The sequence below is a fragment of the Bos grunniens genome, chromosome X (genome assembly GCF_055505025.1).
Source record: "Bos grunniens cultivar Pamir isolate PY7600 chromosome X, Bosgru_T2T1.0, whole genome shotgun sequence".
NCBI classification, from domain to species: domain Eukaryota; kingdom Metazoa; phylum Chordata; class Mammalia; order Artiodactyla; family Bovidae; genus Bos; species Bos grunniens.
Genome location: NC_141194.1, coordinates 63,213,055 through 63,234,801, shown reverse-complemented (window position 1 = coordinate 63,234,801; position 21,747 = coordinate 63,213,055). Strand labels below are relative to the sequence as shown.

General features: G+C 35.3%; 1 protein-coding gene and 2 non-coding genes across 3 annotated transcripts in view; 1 reads left to right on the top strand and 2 right to left on the bottom strand.

Annotated features, from left to right (window-relative positions):
• TEX11 (testis expressed 11) overlaps window positions 1–21,747 on the top strand; it is a 210,130-nt gene that overhangs the window by 169,770 nt on the left and 18,613 nt on the right. The window contains exons 27-29 of the mRNA XM_086389929.1: window positions 7,612–7,761; window positions 9,383–9,491; window positions 10,445–10,565. Of these exons, the coding sequence (XP_086246055.1) occupies window positions 7,612–7,761; window positions 9,383–9,491; window positions 10,445–10,565 (380 nt within the window). The remainder of the gene's footprint in view (window positions 1–7,611; window positions 7,762–9,382; window positions 9,492–10,444; window positions 10,566–21,747) is intronic.
• Window positions 8,655–8,724, bottom strand: LOC147340573 (small nucleolar RNA U2-30). The gene has a single exon (XR_015160008.1). It is a non-coding gene; the product is annotated as a small nucleolar RNA U2-30 (small nucleolar RNA).
• On the bottom strand, window positions 8,867–8,946 carry LOC147340572 (small nucleolar RNA U2-19). Its single transcript, XR_015160007.1, has one exon. It is a non-coding gene; the product is annotated as a small nucleolar RNA U2-19 (small nucleolar RNA).

Sequence of the window (21,747 nt, the reverse complement as noted above, 5' to 3'; positions counted from 1 at the left end):
AGCATATTAAAAATAAGAAACAATAGTATATAAACTTAAAACTATGCTTAGTAATGAAAGTATTTGGTTTTACTGAAAAGTTATCTTGGTATCTATTATCCATTTATTAACTCAATGTAATATCAGTTTAACATTTTAAGTGAACTAAATATCTTGAAGTTTATAGTATTTTTCTTGATTTTCTAACTGTTCTAAGTATAATTAATTTTGGGCTTCCCTGGTGGCTCAGTTGATAAAGAATCTACCTGCAATGTAGGAGACGTAGGTAAGATGTTGGTAAGATCCCCTGGTGGAGGGCATGACAACCCACCCCAGTATTCTTGCCTGGAGAATTCCATGGACAGAGGAGCCTGGCAGGCTATAGTCCATGGGGTTGCAAAGTCAGACACAACTGAAAACTAACACAACAACAAAAAAATTAATTTTAATGAAGTTCAAGAATATCCAACTATGTCAATAATTGCATTAAATATAAATAGTATAAATCAGAGGTCAAGGCACTTTTCTTAAAGGGCCAATAATATTAATAAATATTTTAGGCCAGCAGGCCATAGGGTCTCAGACACAGCTACTCAACTCTGCCATTACAGGCAGGAAAATAGACACAGATAATATTTAAACAAATGGACATGACTCTATTCCCATAAAACTTTATTGCCAAACAAATGGCCAGCCCACAGACTGTAGTTTGATCACTTGTGATCTAAATACACCAATTAAAAGATCAAGAAAAGAAAAAAAGAATATAAGATTGGCTAAAAAATCAACATCAACTGCATGCTGTCTATAAGAAACTCACTTAAATATGAATATATAGATAAGTTAAAAATAAAAGGAACTGAAAATGATACACTATGCAAACATTAATCAAAAGGAAACTGGAATGCCTATATTAATATCATATAAGACACTTTTTTTTTTAATATTTATTTGTTTGACTGCCTCCAGTATTAGTTGCAGAACACAGGATCTTCATTATGGCACGCAGAATCTTTCATTGTGATACGCAGGCTCTTCATTATGGCATGCAGGCTTCTCTGGTTGTGCACTGGCTCAGTAGTTGTGCCACATGGACTTAGTTGCCCTACTACATGTGGGCTGTTAGTTCCCTGACCAGGGATTGAACCTGCATCCCCTGCATTGGAAGGCAGATTCTTAACCACTGGACCATCAGGGAAATCCCCAGAAAAGATGCTTTAAAACAAGGAATATCACTAGGGATAAGGAGGGATATAATGAAAAAGTGATCAATTAAGCATGACAACATAACTATCCTAAATGTGTAATTTACCTAATGACAGAACTTGAAAATACATGAAGCAAAAGCTGATAGAACTGAAAGGAAGACTAGAGAAATCCACCCTGTGGTTGGAGACTCCAGTATAATCAGTAATCAGTATAATAAGTCAATAGATACTCAACAAGGGTGTAGAAGACATAAGTAATACTATCAGTCAACTTGATCTAATTGACATAGAATGCTCTACACCAGAATACACATTTATTTTCAGATGCATGTGGATCATTGAACATATACCACATTCTAAACCTAAACAAACCAGAAAAGGGTTAAAAATATTAAAATATAAAAAGTATTTTCTCTTACCATAATGGAATTAAATGATAAATCTATAATATAAAATATATGTATGGTTTATATTTTTATTTCCAAATATATATTTGGAAATGAAATAACATACTTCTATGCAAACACTATGCAAACATTAATCAAAAGAAAACTGGAATGCCTGTATTAATATCAGATAAGATACTTTATTTTTTAATATTTATTTATTTGACTGCCTCCAGTATTAGTTGTAGAACACAGGATCTTCATTATGGCATGCAGGATCTTTCACTGTGATACGCAGGCTCTTCATTATGGTATTATGATATAAAGGGAACATGTATCAACATAATTAAGGCCATTTATGATAAACTCACTCATACTCAACAAGGAAATAATGGAAGTCTTTTTTGTAAGACCAGGTACAAGACAAGGATGCCCTTTCTCACTACTTCTGTTTAATGTAGCATTGGAAGTTCTAGCCACTGCGATCAGACCAGAAAAAGAGAAAAAAAAAACATCCAAATTAGAAGGGAAGAAGTAAAACTCACTACTTGCAGATGAGATTATACTGTATAGAAGAAACCCTAAATTCTTCACCAAAAAAACTGTTAGGACTGATAAATGACTTCAGTAAAGTTGCAGGATATAAAACTAATATACGGAAATCTGTTACTTTTCTATACACTAATTATGAACTATCAGAAAGATAAAGCAAGAAAACAATCCTGAATAAAATCACATGAAAAGAATAAAATACCTAGGTTACTCTGAAAACTATAAAACATTGATGAAGCAATTTTAAAATTATACAAAGAAATGGAAAGATTTTTTCCTGTTCTTGGATTGGGATAATTAATATTGTTCAAATGTCCATACACCCAAAGTGATCTACAGATTTGAGGCAATTCTTATCAAAATACTCATGACATTTTTCACAGAACTTGAATAAATAATCCTAAAATTTATATGGAACCACAAGAGACCCTGAACTGCCAAAGCAATCTTGAGAAAAAAGGACAAAACGGGGGGTATCATGCTCCCTGACTTCAGACTATGCTCAAAGCTACAGTAATCTAAACAATATGGCACTGCCAAAACAACGGACACACAGATCAATGGAACAGAATAGAGAACCCAGAAGGTAACCCATACACCTCTGGTCAGTTCATCTATGACAAAGGAGTTAAGAATATACAATGGAGAAAAGACAGTCTCTTCAATAAGTGATGCTGGGAAAACTGTACAGCCACATGTAAAACAATGAGATTAGAACATTTCTGCACACCAAATACAAAAATAAACTAAAAATGGATTAAAGGCCTAAATGTAAGACCTAAAACCATAAAACTCCTAGAAGAGAACATAGGCAGAACACTCTGTGACATAAATTATAGAAATATTTTTCAAATCTGTCTCCTAAGGCAAAAGAAATAAAGGCAAAAACAAATAAATGGGGTGTAGTTAATCATAAAAACTTTTGCACTGCAAAGGAAACCATTGACAAAACGAAGAGACAAACTATGAAATGGGAGAAAATACTTGCAAAGGATATGATCAATAAGATGTTAATATCTAAAATATATACACAGCTCATACACTCAGTATAAAAAAAAAATCTCAATTAAAAATGGGCAGAAGTCCTAAACAGACATTTTTCCAAAGAAGACATACAGATGTCTAACAGGCACATGAAAAGATGCTTAATACCACTAATCATTGGAGAAATGCAAATCAAGACCACAGTGAGATACCATCTGATACCTGTCAGAATGGCTGGCCTCAAAAAGACCTCAAATAACAAACATTGGTGAAGATGTGGAGAAAAGGGAACCCTTGTACACTGTTGGTGGGAATGTAAATTGAAATTCCTCAAAAAACTAAAAATAGAACTACCATACTACCATGTAATTCCTTCCTGTGTATGTATCTGGAAAAAAAAAATTCAAAAAGATACATGCACCCCAACGTTCATAACAGGATTATTTAGAATAACCAAGGTAGGGAAGCAACCTGTGAACAGATGAATGGATAAAGAAGATGTGGTGTGCATAAATGTGTGTGTATGTGTGTATATATACACACAATGGAATGTTGCTATTGTTTAGTTACTAAGTCATGTCTGAATCTTTTGTGACCCACGTGGACTATAGCCCGCCAGGCTCCTCTGTCCATTGGATTTCCCAGGCAAGAATACTGGAGTGGGTTGCCATTTCCCTCTTCAGGGGATCTTCCCAAACCAGGGATCAAACCTATGTCTCCTGCATTGGCAGGTGGATTCTTCACCACTGAGCCCACAATGGAATATTATTCAGCCATTAAAAAGAATGAAATCTGCATTTGTAACGTGGATGGACCTAGAGAATATTACACTAGTGAAATAAGTCAGACAGAAGAAGACAAATACTCTGTTATCCCTTATATGTGGAATCTAAAAAAAGTAAACAAACCAATGTACATAACAACAGAAATGGACTCACAGATATAGAGAACAAACTAATGGTTACCCATAGGGAAAGTGAAGGGGGAGGGGGCAATACAGGAGTATGGAATTAACATGTACAAACTACTGGTGGATGCATGTTGATGTAAGGCAAAACCAATACAATATTGTAAAGTAAAAAAAATAATAATAAAACAGACAAGCAGCAAGGATGTATTGTACAGCACAGTGAAATATAGCCATTGTTTTGTAATAACTTAAAATTGAATGTAGCCTGTAAAAATACTGAATCACTCTGTTGTACACCTAAAACTAACAATATTGTAAATCAACTATGCTTCACTTTTATATCTTTTTTATTAAACTTTTTATTTTGTATTGGAATATAGCCAATTAACAGTGTTGTGATAGTTTCAGGTGGGTAGCAAAGGGACTCAGCCATGCATATATATATATCCATTCTCCCGCAAACTCTCTTCCATCCAGGCTTCTACATAACATTGAGCAGAGTTCCCTGTGCTATACAGTAGGTCCTTGTTGGTTATCCATTTTATTTTTTCAGTTTTTTCTTTTTAAAAAAATTATTTAATTTTAATTGGAGGATCAATGCTTTGCAGTATTGTGTTGGTTTCTGCCAAACATCAATATGAATCAGCCATAGGTAGCCATATGTCCCCTCCCACTTAAGTCTCCATCCCACCCCTCTAGGTTATTACAGAGCACCTGATTTGAGCTCCCTGCATCATACAGTAAATTTCCAGGGGCTACTCTCTCAATTCATTCCATTTCCCCACCCCACCCCCATATCCACAGATCTGTTCTCTCTGTCTGTGTCTCCATTGCTGCCTTGATGATAGGTTCATCAGTACCATCTTTCTAGATTCCATGTGTATACATTACTATATGATATTTGTCTTTCTTTTTCTTACTTCACTCATATAATATATAACAGTGTGTACCTGGCCATTACAAACCCCCTATCCCTTCCCCCCATCCTTCCCCCTGGCAATCATAAGTTTATTCTCTAAGTCTGTGATTCTGTTTCTTCAGGTTTTTTTTAATGTCCTTTTAAATAATCAAATGGATCAAAGATAAATTCATAGAGGAAGTTAGAAATAGTTTGAAAGGAAGTAAATGAAAACACAGCATATAAAAATTTGGAGGTACAGCTAAAGTAGTGTTTAGACAAAAGTTTGTAAAATTAAATGCCTCAATTAGAAAAAGATCTTAAATAATCTAAGCCTTCACCTTAAAAAACCAGGGAAAAATGATCAAATTGAACCAAATTAAGCAGAATGAAAGGAATAATATGAGCAGACGTCAATAAGATTTAAAACCGGAAACAATTGATAAAATTGATGAAAACAAAAGCTGTTTTGTTGTTGCTGTTTGTCAATGCAATTGAGAAACCTCTAACCAGGCAGATCAAGACACAAATTAACAATGCCAAGAATGATAGTGTAGACATCACTGCAGATCCTACAGACATTACAAAAAGATAACAAGGGGATATTCTGAACAAATTTATGCCCATTAATTTGAAGGGTTAGATGAGACTCACAAATTCCTTTGAAAGTCAAACTACCAAAACTCCCACAAGAAGAAACAGATAACCCATTGAATTCAAAGTCTAACAGATTTTAACCAAGTGAGATTTGTCCTGGTTTCAACATTATAAACTCAGTTAATTCACCATATCAACAGATTAAGTGATAAGATTCAATATCCATTTATTATAGAAACTCTCAACTAAACAGGAATAGTAGGGAAGTTCCTTAACCTGATAAAAGCCATCCATAAAAAATAAAACCTACAGCTAATGTCATTTTAATGATGAAAGACTGAATACTTTCCCTCTAATGACGTAAACATTCAGAAAATGTTCAGAAATTCAACATTCAGAAAACGAAGATCATGGCATCCAGTCCCATCACTTCATGGGAAGTAGATGGGGGAACGGTGGAAGCAGTGTCAGACTTTATTTTTTTGGGCTCCAAAATGACTGCAGATGGTGACTGCGGCCATGAAATTAAAAGACACTTACTTCTTGGAAGGAATGTTATGACCAACCTAGATAGCATATTGAAAAGCAGAGACGTTACTTTGCCAACAAAGGTCCGTCTAGTCAAGGCGATGGTTTTTCCAGTGGTCATGTATGGATGTGAGAGTTGGACTGTGAAGAAAGCTGAGTGCCGAAGAATTGATGCTTTTGAAGTGTGGTGTTGGAGAAGACTCTTGAGAGTCCCTGGACTGCAAGGAGATCCAACCAGTCCATTCTGAAGGAGATCAGCCCTGGGATTGCTTTGGAAGGAATGATGCCAAAGCTGAAACTCCAGTACTTTGGCCACCTCATGCGAAGAGTTGAGTCATTGGAAAAGACTGATGCTGGGAGGGATTGGGGGCAGGAGGAGAAGGGGACAACAGAGGATGAGATGGCTGGATGGCATCACTGACTTGATGGACGTGAGTCTGAGTGAACTCCGGGAGTTGGTGATGGACAGGGAGGCCTGGCGCTGCGATTCATGGGGTCGCAAAGAGCCGGACACGACCGAGCGATTGAACTGAAGGACGTAAACAAGTCAAGAATATCTAGTCTCACTACTCCTGGTCATCATCATCCTGGTGGTTCTAACCAACGCAATAAGGCAAGCAAAAGAGTGAGAAAAGATGTGTAGAGTGAAAAAGATAAAATAAAACTGTATGTATTTGCAGAGGACACATAATTCTCTTTATAGAAAGTCCAAAGAATCTACCAAAAGAGTTATAGGAACTAGTATTGAATTAAGCAAGTCACAGGATACAGGTCAATATTCAAAAGATGGTTATAGTTCTACATGCTGTCACTGATGTTCAGTAATAAAAATAACAATCAGTAGTGATAGAAGTCAAAATAGTTGTTAACTCTGCAAGGTGGTATTAACTGGAAAGGAGCACGAGTGTTGGAAGTGTTCTTTATCGTGATTTGGGTAGTGGTTATATGGGTTTTAACAGACATAAAAATTCACTGTTTTAAGATTTAAAATTCACACTTTTAAGATTAATATACTTGTTTATTGTATATATGCTATACCTCAAAACTTTTGAAAATGTTCAGTCTAATAAGGGTGATTGGAAACCAACTTACATAGTATGATATATGCCACCTGATACAAGATTCTGCCCATGGTAATAACCAAGAAATAAATATTACTGACTGACTAAGTGAAACAGTTTGGAAACTTTCCCTTACTTAGTTGAAAATAAAACTACAGTTGTTTTATATTTCACTGGACCTTCTGGTTAACTCAGTCATTAAAGTAAGGCAGGCAAACATTATATTTGAATTAGATAGCAGCAGGAGTTTTCCAGGCTATTTAGAAATATCATGGCAATAATTTCAGGAAATGTAGACAACTTTAGCGAATGCATTTCAGGGTGTGAAAGTATTGGTAAGTTTATAGATTTACAAATGTAAAAGATATATCTAAAGGAGCTGAGGTAACCTCAAATTGTAAGTAGAATTAATTTTCCTCAATAGGAAAATCTCCCCAGAAGAGAGTAGAATAGCAGAGAATAATGAAATGTAATCACAGAGAATGTTGTGTTTTTGCCTCTTTCTTAGGGGACTTCTCAAGAGATCCATGCGAGACGTTGCTTATTCTGTATGAGTTTGAAGTGAGAGCCAAACTGAATGACCCATTACTGGACCACTTCCTGGAACCAGTGTGGGAACTACCTACTTTGGAAAGTAAAGCATTTGAAACAATTGCAGGTAAGAGCTAAATTTGTTTTTGGAAGGCTGGTACCCATTTAAATCATACTACATTTTTCTTTCTTCTCTCTCTCCTCTCTTTCATCCAGGTGGGAAGCAATGTACCCCCATAGAACTTTGTTCTCCTTCTCTAATAGCATTCTTGAACTATTCTGTATTACAATTATTTGTGTTTATCTTATTCTTTATATGAAATTATAAGCTCCTTAGAATCATGAATAATAATTACTTACATTTGTTGTACTTATAAACCCTAACCATGTGCATTGCTCATAATGGGTACTTATATTTATTTTGTGTAGAATCAAATAATGTAACTACACAATAGGGATAGTAGCTCAAACTTAAGAAAGTTTTGCTCAGCTAGCTAGAAATAGATAATCACCTGCTTCACTAATCAAAGGTGATATAATCTTATTTATTAAAGTGTACAGAGAAATATTGGTGGTATTTTTAACATAATTGCCAACCTCAAATTTTTCGTTGGGCTATAAGTGGTATTTGGGGACTCAGCCTCTGTGGGGATATACTGCAAGACATGGCCTAATTATCTTCCCTTTATATCTTTCACCCTCCTCAGGAGCCTGTATATGGCTAGTAAAGGTATTGGATAGCCCCAAATGTACAAGAGTCACATTTGCCTTTCCTTGTCTTGCCAAGACAGAATTTCTAGGAGCATGGAGCTGGTGGTGTATACCTTATAGCTATGTGATGGTGACCACTGCTCCTTGTATAATGGAACTCCAATTCTAGAAGCCTGGTAAATGCATCTAGAAGTTTTGAGAGTTTTATCTTTGATATGTATTCTTATGCCAAGGGTTTCCTGTTTTTAATATTAGATAGAAACAGTATATTGTAGTAAAAATCTAGGTGTTTTTTTTTTCCATTAATTCTGAGCTCAGATCAAGTGTAGAAATTTTCATAGTTATAAAGGTCTATAGTAAAACCTTTTCATCATTGCTCAGAACGGATCAGCATTTCATATATACACACCCTCAGTCCACTCTCATTCACCCACCAGTAAGTTCTCAATTATCCACTGTCACCTTTACAGATGCACACACACATGCCCACCTTAATGTTTTAAAAACATTTTTCTTTTGCTTTTTGGAACTATAAAGACCATGCATCTGGTAAACTAAGAGGTTTTCTGATGTTCAGATTTGACTACTTTCATTATTGATCCACTTCAGTAAAAGCAGATCGTGGAGAATATAAATGTGTTTTTGATTAGTACCTTTTTACTGATCTGCTTTCTGTTTTTTCTTCATGTGCCCCTCCTTCACTTTGGTTCATAAGATTATTATTTCGCCTATATAACTGTGTGCTGAGTCACAGAAACAGTAGGTTCTCTGTTGATGTTTACTGGGGGGCGGGGGGGAAATACATATATATATATATAACCTAGTGATCCTACCATGTTACTCTGCCCAGAAAGTAGAAACTATCTCTGAAAGCCACCACGGGTTCATCATATTATGAAATTCATTTTTGGAATTTCATGTTTGTTTTTGTATTTGTTTCCGGTTAGTTTCATTAGAGAAAACAAGTTGTAACCTAGGATGAAAACTCAGTGGATGAAATTATGATGTTCACAATCTTTTTGCTTTCCTTCTTATAGCATTGGCCATGGAAATGCCTGCATGCTATCCTTCTATTGCTCTGAAGGCCTTGAAAAAGGCTTTGTTTTTCTACAAAAGGAAGGAATCAATTGATGTTGTGAGATACAGGTTGGTAAATATAATTCAACATGGAATCCTAGCTTTTTGATAGCCAAAAGTGCTATAATTAGTGTCCCATTTGTTATCAATCATACTCAACTGGTGCAAAAGATGATTGGGGTACTCTTGTAACTCCTGGACTAAAAAGTCCTCAGCCCGCAGAACAGCTCCACATTTAGAGTTGTGTTACAGACTGAGGCAAAGGTGAAGGAATCTGGTTGTCCCAAAGGAGAAAAAGAAGGAGAAAGTTACTTTTGTGAGTCTTTATATATAATAAAATTATTGATTAAGTGTTGGTACCTTTCTTTTAGTACTAAATATGCCGATTGTACAGAAAAGTACAAAGATTAATATAACAAGCACCAATGTATCCACTGCTCAAATTTAACGGACACTAACATTTTGGCACATTTGCCTCATATTTTTTTCTAAGCACCTTTCTTTTAAGGACCAATAAGTGCTGTACATAATATAAAATAATATTTATTGGAGATTTTATGTTCTCTATTCCCAATATGCGGGGAAAATAGATATTGTGTGATTTTTCTCTGGAAAACTTCATAACAGTCTTCCTTTTCTGAGACATGAGAGACAGTTCTCCTGGAATTATTCCCAGTTTAAATCCAATTCCCTTTCCCCATTTGAGAATGTAATGAGATGCTTTAAAGTGCATGTAGATTAAACCAGCTCATAAAATATAGTAAACAGACACAACTCCTTAGTTCAGGAAACTAAAAAAAAAACTGAAAGACAGCCATAGGCATAATAAAATGAAGGATTGGTCAGCCCCTTTTATATCTTCAAAAATCTGTCATTGAGCTTGGAGGCCAGATAAAATTGAAGGAAGAACAGACGTGTTTTGAAGCTCTTGGTCTGGGATGAGGTCCAGATTTTACTTGTCTCAGCCATGAAGTCAATGATTTCTTTCCTTATGGGATGAGTTTTCTCTTTTTGATTTTCAGCCAATGTATGCACAGCTTGGTTAACCTCTTAGTGCCAGATGGGGTGCCGAATACAGAACTCTGTCCCATGGAAGAAATTTGGGGCAATTTTGAAGATGCTCTGATCTTTATTAGCCAAACCGTAAGTCAAACAATATTAAACTTTAAGCTAATTTTAAAGAATTGAGTTTTCTTGTGTGTTAGAAATTACATAGAATAATGCTTTTTGATATGAGTTTTATGGTGAATAAATTCACTTTAAAATGTGGTTACATAACTATAAAATTTCCCTGGGTTTGTGAAAAGTAAATATTAATAGTTAAAAGTAGAAAATTTCTAATACAAGTGTACTATGGAATAAGTCAAAGTGTACCATCTGGCATTTTTAATTATTTTGCATTTTCAAATCTGGTAGAATTGTTATTTCCTTGTGATCATACTAACTCTTTGGAAAAGTTTGTTGTTACTCTGCCACTTCTGAGATAGGTAATAGAGTGGAAGGAACACTGAAGACGACCTGTATTTTAGTCCCTCCTCTGCTGATTTTCTCTTCAGTGCAGGTTTAATTCAGTAATTTTCAAATTAGCTTTATTAAGATGTAATTTACATACCATAAAATTCACTCATTGTTTGTGTATAATTCCGTGATTTTTAGTAAATTTATGGTTATGCAGCTGTCACCATACTCCAGTTTTAAGAGTATTTCCATTACCCACAAAGTTTCCCATTGCCTGTTTGCAGTTAATCCCTGCTTCCATTTTCAGATCCAAGGAACCACTGATCTACTTTTTATCTCTATAGATTTTCTCTTTTTAGATACTTCATATAAATGAAATCATACTTGTGACCTCTTGTGTCTGGCTTCTTTCAATTTAGCTTACTGTTTTTGAGGTTCACCCATGCTGTAGCATGTATCAGTAATGTAAAGGAATGGCCTTTTTATTGCTGAATAAATAGAATACTATTCTGTTGAATCAGTATGCCACATTTTGTTCACTAGTTGATAAATACTTTGTTTCCACTTTATGGCTATAATAAATAATGCTACTATGAACATTTGTGGATAAGTCTTTGTTTTCAAGGGTTTTCAATTCTCTAGAGTATGTGAATTAATGGGTTATATGGTAATGCTCTGTATTTAACTTTTTGAGGAATTGCAATCTGTTTCCCAAAGTTGTTGATCAATTTTATGTTCCTATCAGCAGTGTATGAGAGTTCTAATTTCTTTACATCCTTATCAGTGCTTCTTATTGTCCATATTCTTTTATTATAGCCATCCTACTGGGTATGTAATGGTAGCGCATTGTGGTTTTTATTTGAACTTCCTTGGTAGCTAACACTGTTGATCTTTTTTTCATGTGCTTATTGACCATTTGTTCTTTGGAAAGATACCTATTCAATTATTTTCCCATTTTTAAAATTGGATTCTCAGTGAGTTTTAAGAGTTCTTTATGTATTCTAGATACAAATCCTTTATCAAATATTATCTCCCAGTCTCTGGCTTGTCTTTTCATTTTTTAGTGGCATTATTTAAAAAGCAAATGTTCTGAATTTTGATGAAGCCCAATTTGTCATCTTTTCTTTTATGGGTCATGTTTTTAGTCATGATAAGAAGTCTTTGCCTATTCCAAAATTACAAAGATTTTCTTCTATTTTTTTCTTGTAGCTTTTATACCCTTATTTCATACATGTTGGTCTGTGATTCATTTTGAGTTAATTTTTGTTTATGGTGTATGAGGTAAGGGTCTAAATGGTTTCTTATTTGTTTGTTTTTGCACAAGGTTATTCTTCCTCTGCTGTTTGACTTTAGTTTTCTCATGTAAAATGGAAATAATACTTTCTCTTACTCCTACACTGAGGTTCTAAGGATCAACTGAAATAATAATATGTGTTGTGAACTTTAGCAGCTCATATACATGTAAGGTAGTATTGGTATTGTAAGGGAGCTATAAAATATTAAGAAGGTTAAATGGCCTGCTTAAAGTCACACAAAAAGTCATTATTTGAGTCCATGTTAATATCCAAGGATCCTGACTTGCCCAACTGCTTCTTCATATACAAATGTCTGCAAACCACAACAGATGGTGGAATAATATAGCAGGGTGACAACCTGGTACAAACTAGCATCGTCTTGCAGAAACCCAGAATTTTGGAACTATGTAATTATGGCCAGTGTGAATTTAAGTTTAAAAAAAAACTTCAGCATTGAACATTTTGGAGATACATACATCTTTTTTTTTTCCTCATCTTAACTTCCTTTTGGAAGAAGAAATAATTTAATTTCTAAGCCATGAGCCTCATCTGGACCTTCAGATGTGTTTGCCATAGTAACGAATACAAACTAAAATTAAATTTACTATAAATTCAAATTGATCAATTTCCATAGTCTCTATATAAGGTCAGAACTGCTCTGAGCATTTTGTTTTTGCCACTTTTATTCTGTCTAATGTATTACTGTTCCATCTCTCTGACTCTTGAATTGCCTGTTAGGTTAATATTTTTGTACTTTTTTGACCAGTCTCCCACCATAATTGTTAATTCTCTAAAACGTGATGGAATAGTTAGCTTTTTATGCATATATTTAATAACCCTCTATCTCCTTATATAGTATATGTTGGTTTTTACTGTTTGATTGAATGTGGTGTGCACCCCTTTTGTTTTAAATGCTTAGGAAAAAAATTTGCCCTTGTTTGACTTTTCTGACGACCAGTCACTCATTCATTATTTATTAAGCAGATAACCTTTATCAAGTATGTCCATACAGTGGCAAAATGGCTGTTGCACAAACATAAAACCTCAGGCCCACAGTATCATGTTTTACATTTTACAGTGCATTCTTACATCCATTATTTCATTTGACCACCCCACCCTCAGTAATTCTATGAAGCAGGCAATACGTATTATCCTTGATTTACAAATGAGAGAATTTTTAAGATTCAAAAATGTCAAGTTACCAATTTGCCTAAGTTTGTACGACTAGTGAATGAAAGAATTAGAACTGTCTGACCTCAATTTCAGAACTCTTTCCATCAGAACACATCTTATTTATTTATTTGCTCTTGCTAGGAATTTCAGTTCAAGTTGGTATTTAGTATACTTTGTGCCTAGCCCTATATCCTAAAGATTTTCTCCTCTTTTTTTAAGCTTTATGTTTTACATTTAAGTTCATAATACATTTCAAGTTAATTTTTGTGTGAGTTGTGAGATTTAGGTTGAGGTTCATTTTCGCTTACGATATCCAGTTGTCTTAGCACCGTTTGTTGACAAGGCTGTCTTTCCTCCATTAAATTGCTTTTGTACTTTTGACAAAAATCGGTTGGATATACTTATGTGAGTCTGTTACTGGGTTCTTCATTTTCTCTATGTGTTAATCCTTCTGCCAGTACCATACAGTCCTGATTACTATAATGTCTTAAAAGCAAGTAGAGTGATTGCACCAACTTTATTGTTCTATTGCATAATTGTTATAAGCTGTCTGGTTCCATTGACTTTCTATATTCATTTTAGAGTAATCGTCTCTAAATCAACAAAAATTCCTCCTGGGATTTTGATAGGAATTGCATTAAACTGTATTTGATTCCTAGGACTGCTGTAACAAATTGCCACAAACTGGGTAACTTATAATAGGAGAAATTTATTCTCTCACAGTTCTGGAGGCTAGAAATCTGAAAATCAAGGTGTTAGCAGGGTGTACTCTCTCCATAGGCTCTATGGGGAGGATCCTTCTTTGCTTCTTCCTGTCTTTTGGTGGTTGCTGTCAAACCTTGGCATTCCTTAGCTTATAGATTTATCACTCCAGTCTCTGTCACCACATGGCATTCTCCCCATCTGTCTGTCTTTCTCTTTTTCTCATAAGTGCACATCCATTACTGGATTAAGGGTTCACTCTACTTCAGTATGATCTCAACTTAATTACATCTGTAGTGACCCTATTTCCAAATATGATCATATGATGGAGGTACCAGGAAGGATATGAATTTGGAGGGGGAGCTACATCCAACCTGGTACACTATATATCAAGAATTGACATCTTAAATTATATGTCAGTTTTTAAAAAGAGTTGATGCCTTTATTATATTGAATCTTCCAACCCATGAACAGGATATGTCTCTTCATTTATTTAGATTCTTTATTTCTTTCATCAGCATTATATAATTTTCAACATACAAATCCCATATATGTGTTGTTAGATTTACATCTAAGTGTTGTGGGGGTTGTGTGTTGGTTTTTTGTTTTTTTTTTTTTTTTTTTTGAGTGATTGTAAATGGTGTCCATGTATTAATTTCTAGTATGAAGAAATACAATTTATTTGAAGATTCTTCAGGATTTTCTGTGTAAACAACCATCTAATCTTCAGATAGGGATGGTTTTATTTCTTACTTTCCGATCAATATGCCTTCTCTTTCCCTTTCTTGCCTTATTGCACAGACTAGAACTTTCAGCACCATGTTAGTAAGAGTGATGAAAGTGGATATTCATCATTAAGTATAATGTTAGCCATAGGATTTTTGTAGAGGCTCTTGATCAAGTTAAGAAAGTTCTCCCTTATTCCTTTTTTTCTGAGTTTCATGAATGAGTACAGAATTTTGTCACATGCTTTTCATTTACCAATTGATATGAGCATGTGATTTTTCTTCTTTAAACTGTTAATATGAGGGGTTATATTGACTGATTTCAAATATTAAACCAGCCTTGCATTGTTGGAATAAACCCCACATGGTCATAGTGTAAATTCTTTTTATATATTACTAAATTCTGTTTGCCAGCATATTGTTAAGTTTTTTTTTCCCTATATTCATGAGGGATATTGTTTGGTAGTTTTTACCTGTACAGTCTTTGGTTTTGATATCAGAATAATACTAGATTCATAAAATTTAATATTTTTGGAAAAGATTGTGTAGAATCTGTGTCAGTCTTTTCTAAATGTTTGGTAGAACTCTGCAGTTTAGCTAGAGATCTTTCCAAGAGTTTTAAAACTACAAATTCCATTTCCTTAATAATTATAGAGCTGTTCACATTATCTATTTTATATTGGATGATTTATGGTAATTTATATTTTTCAGTGAAGTGACCTGTTTCTTCTAAGTTGTCAAATTTAGGTGTATAGACTTCTTTGCATTATTATTCCTTTATTATTATTTTGATGCGTGCAGTGTCTGTAGTGGTATCTACTGTTTTGTTTCTGATGTTTATAATTTAAATCTTCCCTTTTTTCTCTGTCATTCTTGCCTAGAGTTAGTAAATTTTATTCACCTTATCAAAGCACCATCTCCTCCAATGATTTTTCTCTACTTTGTGTTTTCAGTCTCATTAATTTATGCTCTTATCTTTATTATTTATTTCCTTCTACTTGCTTTGCATTTAGTTTGCGCTTCTTTTCTAGCTTCTTGAGATGGGAACATAAATTAATTTGAGATTTTTCTTCTTTTCTAATATATGCTTTTAGTGCTGTAAATTTCCCTTACTGTACTACTTTAGCTGTAGCCCACAAATTTTGCTATGTTGTATTTTCATTTTCATTTAACTCAGTGTATTTTTTTAATTTCCCTTGAGACTTCCTCTTTAATCCATAGATTACTTTGAAATGTATTGTTTAGTTTCTAAGTGTTTACAGATTTTCCTATTATCTTTCTGTTATTAAATTCTAGTTTTGTTCCACTGTGGTCAGAGAACACAACTTGTATAATTTCAGTTATTTAAAATGTTTGAGATTTTTTTATGGCCCTGGATATGATCTAACTTACCAAATGTTCCATGGGCACTTGAAAAGAATGCGTATTCTGCTGTTGTTGGGAAGAGTATTCTATAAATGTTGATTAGATCTCTCTGGTTAATGGTGTCACCAAGTTCTTGTATATGTTTCCTTATTTTCTGGCTAATTGTTCTATTATTTGTTGAGTAGACATGTTGAAATATTTGACTTAAAGTGTGAAGTTGCCTAGCTCTTCTCATGCTTACTGGTTTTTGCTTCATGTATTTTGTGACTCTGTTATTGGATTCATACACATTTATTATTGCTATGTCTTCTTTGTGGATTTCACCTTTTATCATTGTATAATGTCCCTCTATATCATGAGTAATTTTCTTTTCTCTGAAATCTATAATGACTAATATTAATATTGCAGCTCTTTCTATCCTTTGATTAATGTTTACATAATATACCTATTTCCATCCTTTTACTTTCAGCCTTCCTATTTGAAGTAAATTTTTTGTAGATAGCATATAAACAACTTGTTTCTTTCATCTACTTTGCCAATCTCTCTTTTTTAATGTTCCCTTTTTTATTAAAAGTTTCAGGTATACAACATTATAATTCAACATTGGCATATACTACAAAGTGTTTACCCCAAAAAGCATAGTTACCATTTATCACCATACAATTGACTCCTTTTGCCCAATTCCCAGTGCTCTTCCCCTCTGGTAACCACCAGTATAATCCCTATATCTATGAATTTGTTTTGTTTTTATTTTTTAGATTCTACATATGAGTGAATAACCACCAGTATAATCTCTATATCTATGAATTTGTTTTGTTTTTATTTTTTAGATTCTACATATGAGTGAAATCATAGCATATTTTTTCCTTAAGACTCATTTAACATAATATTCTCAATGCATATTATCACAAATGGCAAGATGTATTATTTTTTATGGCTGAATAGCATTACATTGTGTCTACATGTGGAATGCTACTCAGCCATAAAAAATAATAAATGCTGCAATGAACATGGGGCACATATATTAATATCATTTTTAATTATTGTTTCATATTCTTGGGATAAATTCCCAAAGTGGAATAGTTGGATAACATGGTAGACCTATTCTAAAGTTTTAAAATAATCTCCACACTGTTTTCCATAATAACTGCACATTCCAGCCAACAGTGCCCAAAGATTGTCTTTTCTCCATGTGCCCTCCAACACTTGTTGTCTTTTTGATAATAGCCATTTTAATAGATATGAGGTAGTATCTCATTGTGATTTTGACTTTCACTTCTCTAATGATGATGTTGAGCATCATTTTCTGTGCCTCTTGGGCATCTGTATGTATCCTTTAGAAAAATGTCTACTCAGGTCCTCTGCCCATTTTTCTGTTTTGTTTCGTTTCCTCTGCCCATTTTTAAATCAATTGTTGTTGTGTGTTTTTTGAGGTGTATGAGTTGTTTATATAGTTTGGATATTAACCCTTTATCAGGTATATGATTTATAAATATCTTCCCCAATTCAGTAGGTTGCTTTTGTGTTTTGATGATGATTTCCTTTACTGTGAAGAAGCTTTTTAGGTTGATGTAGTCCCATTTGTTTGTCTTTTGTTTTCCTTGTCTTTGAAGACTGATCCACAAAAACATCACTAAGACCAGTGAGTTTAATGCCTATGCTTTCTTCTAGGACTTTTATGGTTTCAGGTCTTACATTCAAGTCTTTAATCCATTTTGAGTTCATTTTTGTGTATGGTGTAAGATAGTGTCTCAGTTCAGTTCAGTCCACTCAGTCGTGTCCGACTCTTTGAGACCCCATGAATCACAACATGCCAGGCCTCCCTCACCAACTCCCGGAGTTTACTCAAACTCATGTCCATTGAGTCGGTGATGCCATCCAACCATCTCATCCTCTGTCGTCCCCTTCTCCTTCTGCCCCCAATCCCTCCCAGCATCAGAGTCTTTTCCAACGAGTCAGCTCTTCGCATGAGGTGGCCAAACTATTGGAGTTTCAGCTTCAGCATCAGTCCTTCCAATGAACACCCAGGACTGGTCTCCTTTAGGATGGACTGGTTGGATCTCCTTGCAGTCCAAGGGACTCTCAAGAGTCTTCTCCAATGCCACAGTTCAAAAGCATCAATTCTTCAGCACTCAGCTTTCTTCACAGTCCAACTCTCACATCCATACATGACTACTGGAAAAACCATAGCCTTGACTAGACGGACCTTTGTTGGCAAAGTAATGTCTCTGCTTTTCAATATGCTATTTACATTGGTCATAACTTTCCTTCCAAGGAGTAAGCGTCTTTTAATTTCATGGTTGCAATCACCATTTGCAGTCATTTTGGAGTCCAAAAAAATAAAGTCTGACAGTGTTTCCACTGTTTCCCCATCTACTTCCCATGAAGTGATGGGACCAGATGCCGTGATCTTAGTTTTCTGGATGTTGAGCTTTAAGCCAACCTTTTCACTTTCCTCTTTCACTTTCATCAAGAGGCTCTTTAGCTCCTCTTCACTTTCTGCCATAGGGTGGTATCATAGTTTCACTCTGTTGCATGTGGCTGTCCAGTATTCTCAACGCCACTTATTTAAAAGACTGCCCTTTCTCCATTCTTTGCTCCTTTGTTGTAAATTAATTGTCTATGGTGGTTTGGTGGTTTAGTCACTAAGTCGTGTCTGACTCTTGCGACCCCATGGACTGTAACCTGCCAAGCTCCTCTGTCCATGGGATTTTCCAGGCAAGAATGCTGGAGTGGATTGCCATTTCCTTCTCCAAGGGATCTTCGCAACCCAGGAATCGAACCCGGGTCTCCTGCATTGCAGGTAGATTTGAAAAGTTGTTGAACCACACAAAGACGCTGGGATTCTTGGCCTCCGGAGGAGGAGAATTCAGTCTGGGGCCAGAGACGAGACTTGATCGCTCAGAGCTTTTGTGTAATAAAGTTTTATTAAAGTATAAAGGAGATAGAGAAAGCTTCTGACATAGACATCAGAAGGGGGGAGAAAGAGTACCTGCTTGCTTAGTGTTAGCAATGGAGTTATATACTCTCCAATGAATCCAAAGAATGTCTGAAGGTGGTAAAGGCCTCACCAGACCTCCTCCCATAATTTACATTTTAAGATAACAGAATTAGCCAGAAGGTTTAATCCAGAGACTGTCCTCAGGCAGGATACATTACTGTTATATAATCCTTGTAAAGACCAGGCCTACTCCCATAATTTACATTTTAAAATAACAGGATTAGCCAGGTTTAATCCAGAGAGTGTCCTCAGGCAGGATACATAATCCTAAGGAATGTAGAAGAAAGAAAAGTTTGTCCTTTCTTCCTCCTTGAGAATTCCAGACCCCTCTCTCGTTGGGGACCCCTACATTTCTTCACAACCTGCCTAGGAAATGACTCTCTCAGATTCTTTACCGACTGAACTGTGAGGGAAGCCCAAATTATCTATATGAGTGAATTATTACTGGGCTGTCAAATCTGTTGCATTGATCTGTGTGTCTTTTTGTTCCAGGACCATACTATTTAATTATTATCACTTTATTGTATACTTTGAAATCAGGAAGTGATATACCTCCAGCTTTGTTCTTCTTTCTCAAGATTGTTTTGGCTATTCAGGATTGTTTTGTGGTTCCAAACAAATTTTAAAATTTTTTCCAGTTGTGTGAAATATGCCATTAGAATTTTGATAGGGACTGCATTGAATCTTAAGATTGCTTGGGTGCTATGGATATTTTAACAATATTAATTCTTCCAATCTATGAGCATGGATTTGCTTATCTTCAGTTTCTTTCATCAGGATCTTATACTTTTCAGGGTACAGTTCTTTCACTTCTTGGTTAAATTTATTTTTAGGTATCTTACTCTTTTTAATGCAATTGTATATAGGATTTTTTTCTTAATTTCTCTTTCTGATAGTTTATTATTAGTGTATAGAAATACCACAGATTTCTATATATTAATTTTTTATCCTGTAACTTTACTGATTTCATTTATTAGTTCCAACAGTTTTTTGATGCAATCTTTAGGGTTTTCTATATGTACAGTGTCATGTCATCTGCAAATCATGGGTTTTACTTTTTTCTTTCTGATTTGGATGAATTTTATTTCTTTTTCTTGCTTAGTTGCTCTGAATAAGACATCCAAAACTATGTTGTATCAAAGAGGTGAGAGTGGACATCCTTGTCTTGTTTCTGATCTTAAAGGAAAAGCTTTTAGCTTTTTGCTATTGAGTATGATGTTAGCTGTGGTTTTGTCATCAGTTCAGTTCAGATGCTCAGTCGTGTCTGACTCTTTGCGACCCCATGGACTGCAGCACACCAGGCCTCCCTGTCCATCACCAACTCCAGGAGCTTACTCAAACTCATGTCCATTGAGTCGGTGATACCATCCAACCATCTCATCCTCTGTCATCCCCTTCTCCTCCTACCTTCAATCTTTCCCAGCATCAGGGTCTTTTCAAATGAGTCAGCTCTTCTCATCAGGTGGCCAAAGTATTGGAGTTTCAGCTTTAGCATCAGTCCTTCCAGTGAACACCCAGTACTGATCTCCTTTAGGATGGACTGGTTAGATCTCCTTGTAGTCCAGGGGACTCCAACACCACAGTTCAAAAGCATCAATTCTTTGGTGCTCAGCTTTCTTTAAGGTCCAACTCTCACATCCATACATGACTACTGGAAAAACCATAGCCTTGACTAGACGGACCTTTGTTGACAAGGTAATGTCTCTGGTTTTTAATATGCTATCTAGGTTGGTCATAACTTTCCTTCCAAAGAGTAAGTGTCTTTTAATTTCATGGCTGCAAATCACCATTTTCAGTGATTTTAATGGGCTCAATAAAGGACAGAAGTGGTATGGACCTAACAGAAGCAGAGGATAGTAAGAAGAGGTGGCAAGAATACACAGAAGAACTGTACAAAAAAGATCTTCACGACCTAGATAATCACAATGGTGTGATCACTCACCTAGAGCCAGACATCCTAGAATGTAAAGTCAAGTGGGCCTTAGGAAGCATCACTACGAACAAAGCTAGTGGAGGTGATAGAATTCCAGTTGAGCTATTTCAAATCCTAAAAGATGATGCTGTGAAAGTGCTGCACTCAATATGTCAGCAAATTTGAAAAACTCAGCAGTGGCCACAGGACTGGAAAAGGTCAGTTTCATTCCAGTCCCTAAGAAAAGCAATGCCAAAGAATGCTGAAACTACCACACAATTGCACTCATCTCACACGCTAGCAAAGTAATGCTCAAAATTCTCCAAGCCAGGCTTCAACAATACGTGAACCGTGAACTTCCAGATGTTCAAGCTGGTTTTAGAAAAGGCAGAGGAACCAGAGATCAAATCAACATCCGCTGGATCATCGGAAAAGCAAAAAAGTTCCAGAAAAACATCTATTTTGGCTTTATTGATTATGCCAAAGCCTTTGACTGTGTGGATCACAATAAACTGTGGAAGATTCTTCAAGAGATGGGAATAGCAGACCACCCGACCTGCCTCCTGAGAAATTCTGTATGCAGGTCAAGAAGCAACAGTTAGAACTGGACATGGAACAACACACTGGCTCCAAATAAGGAAAGGAGTATGTCAAGGCTGGATATTGTCACCCTGCTTATTTAACTTATATGGAA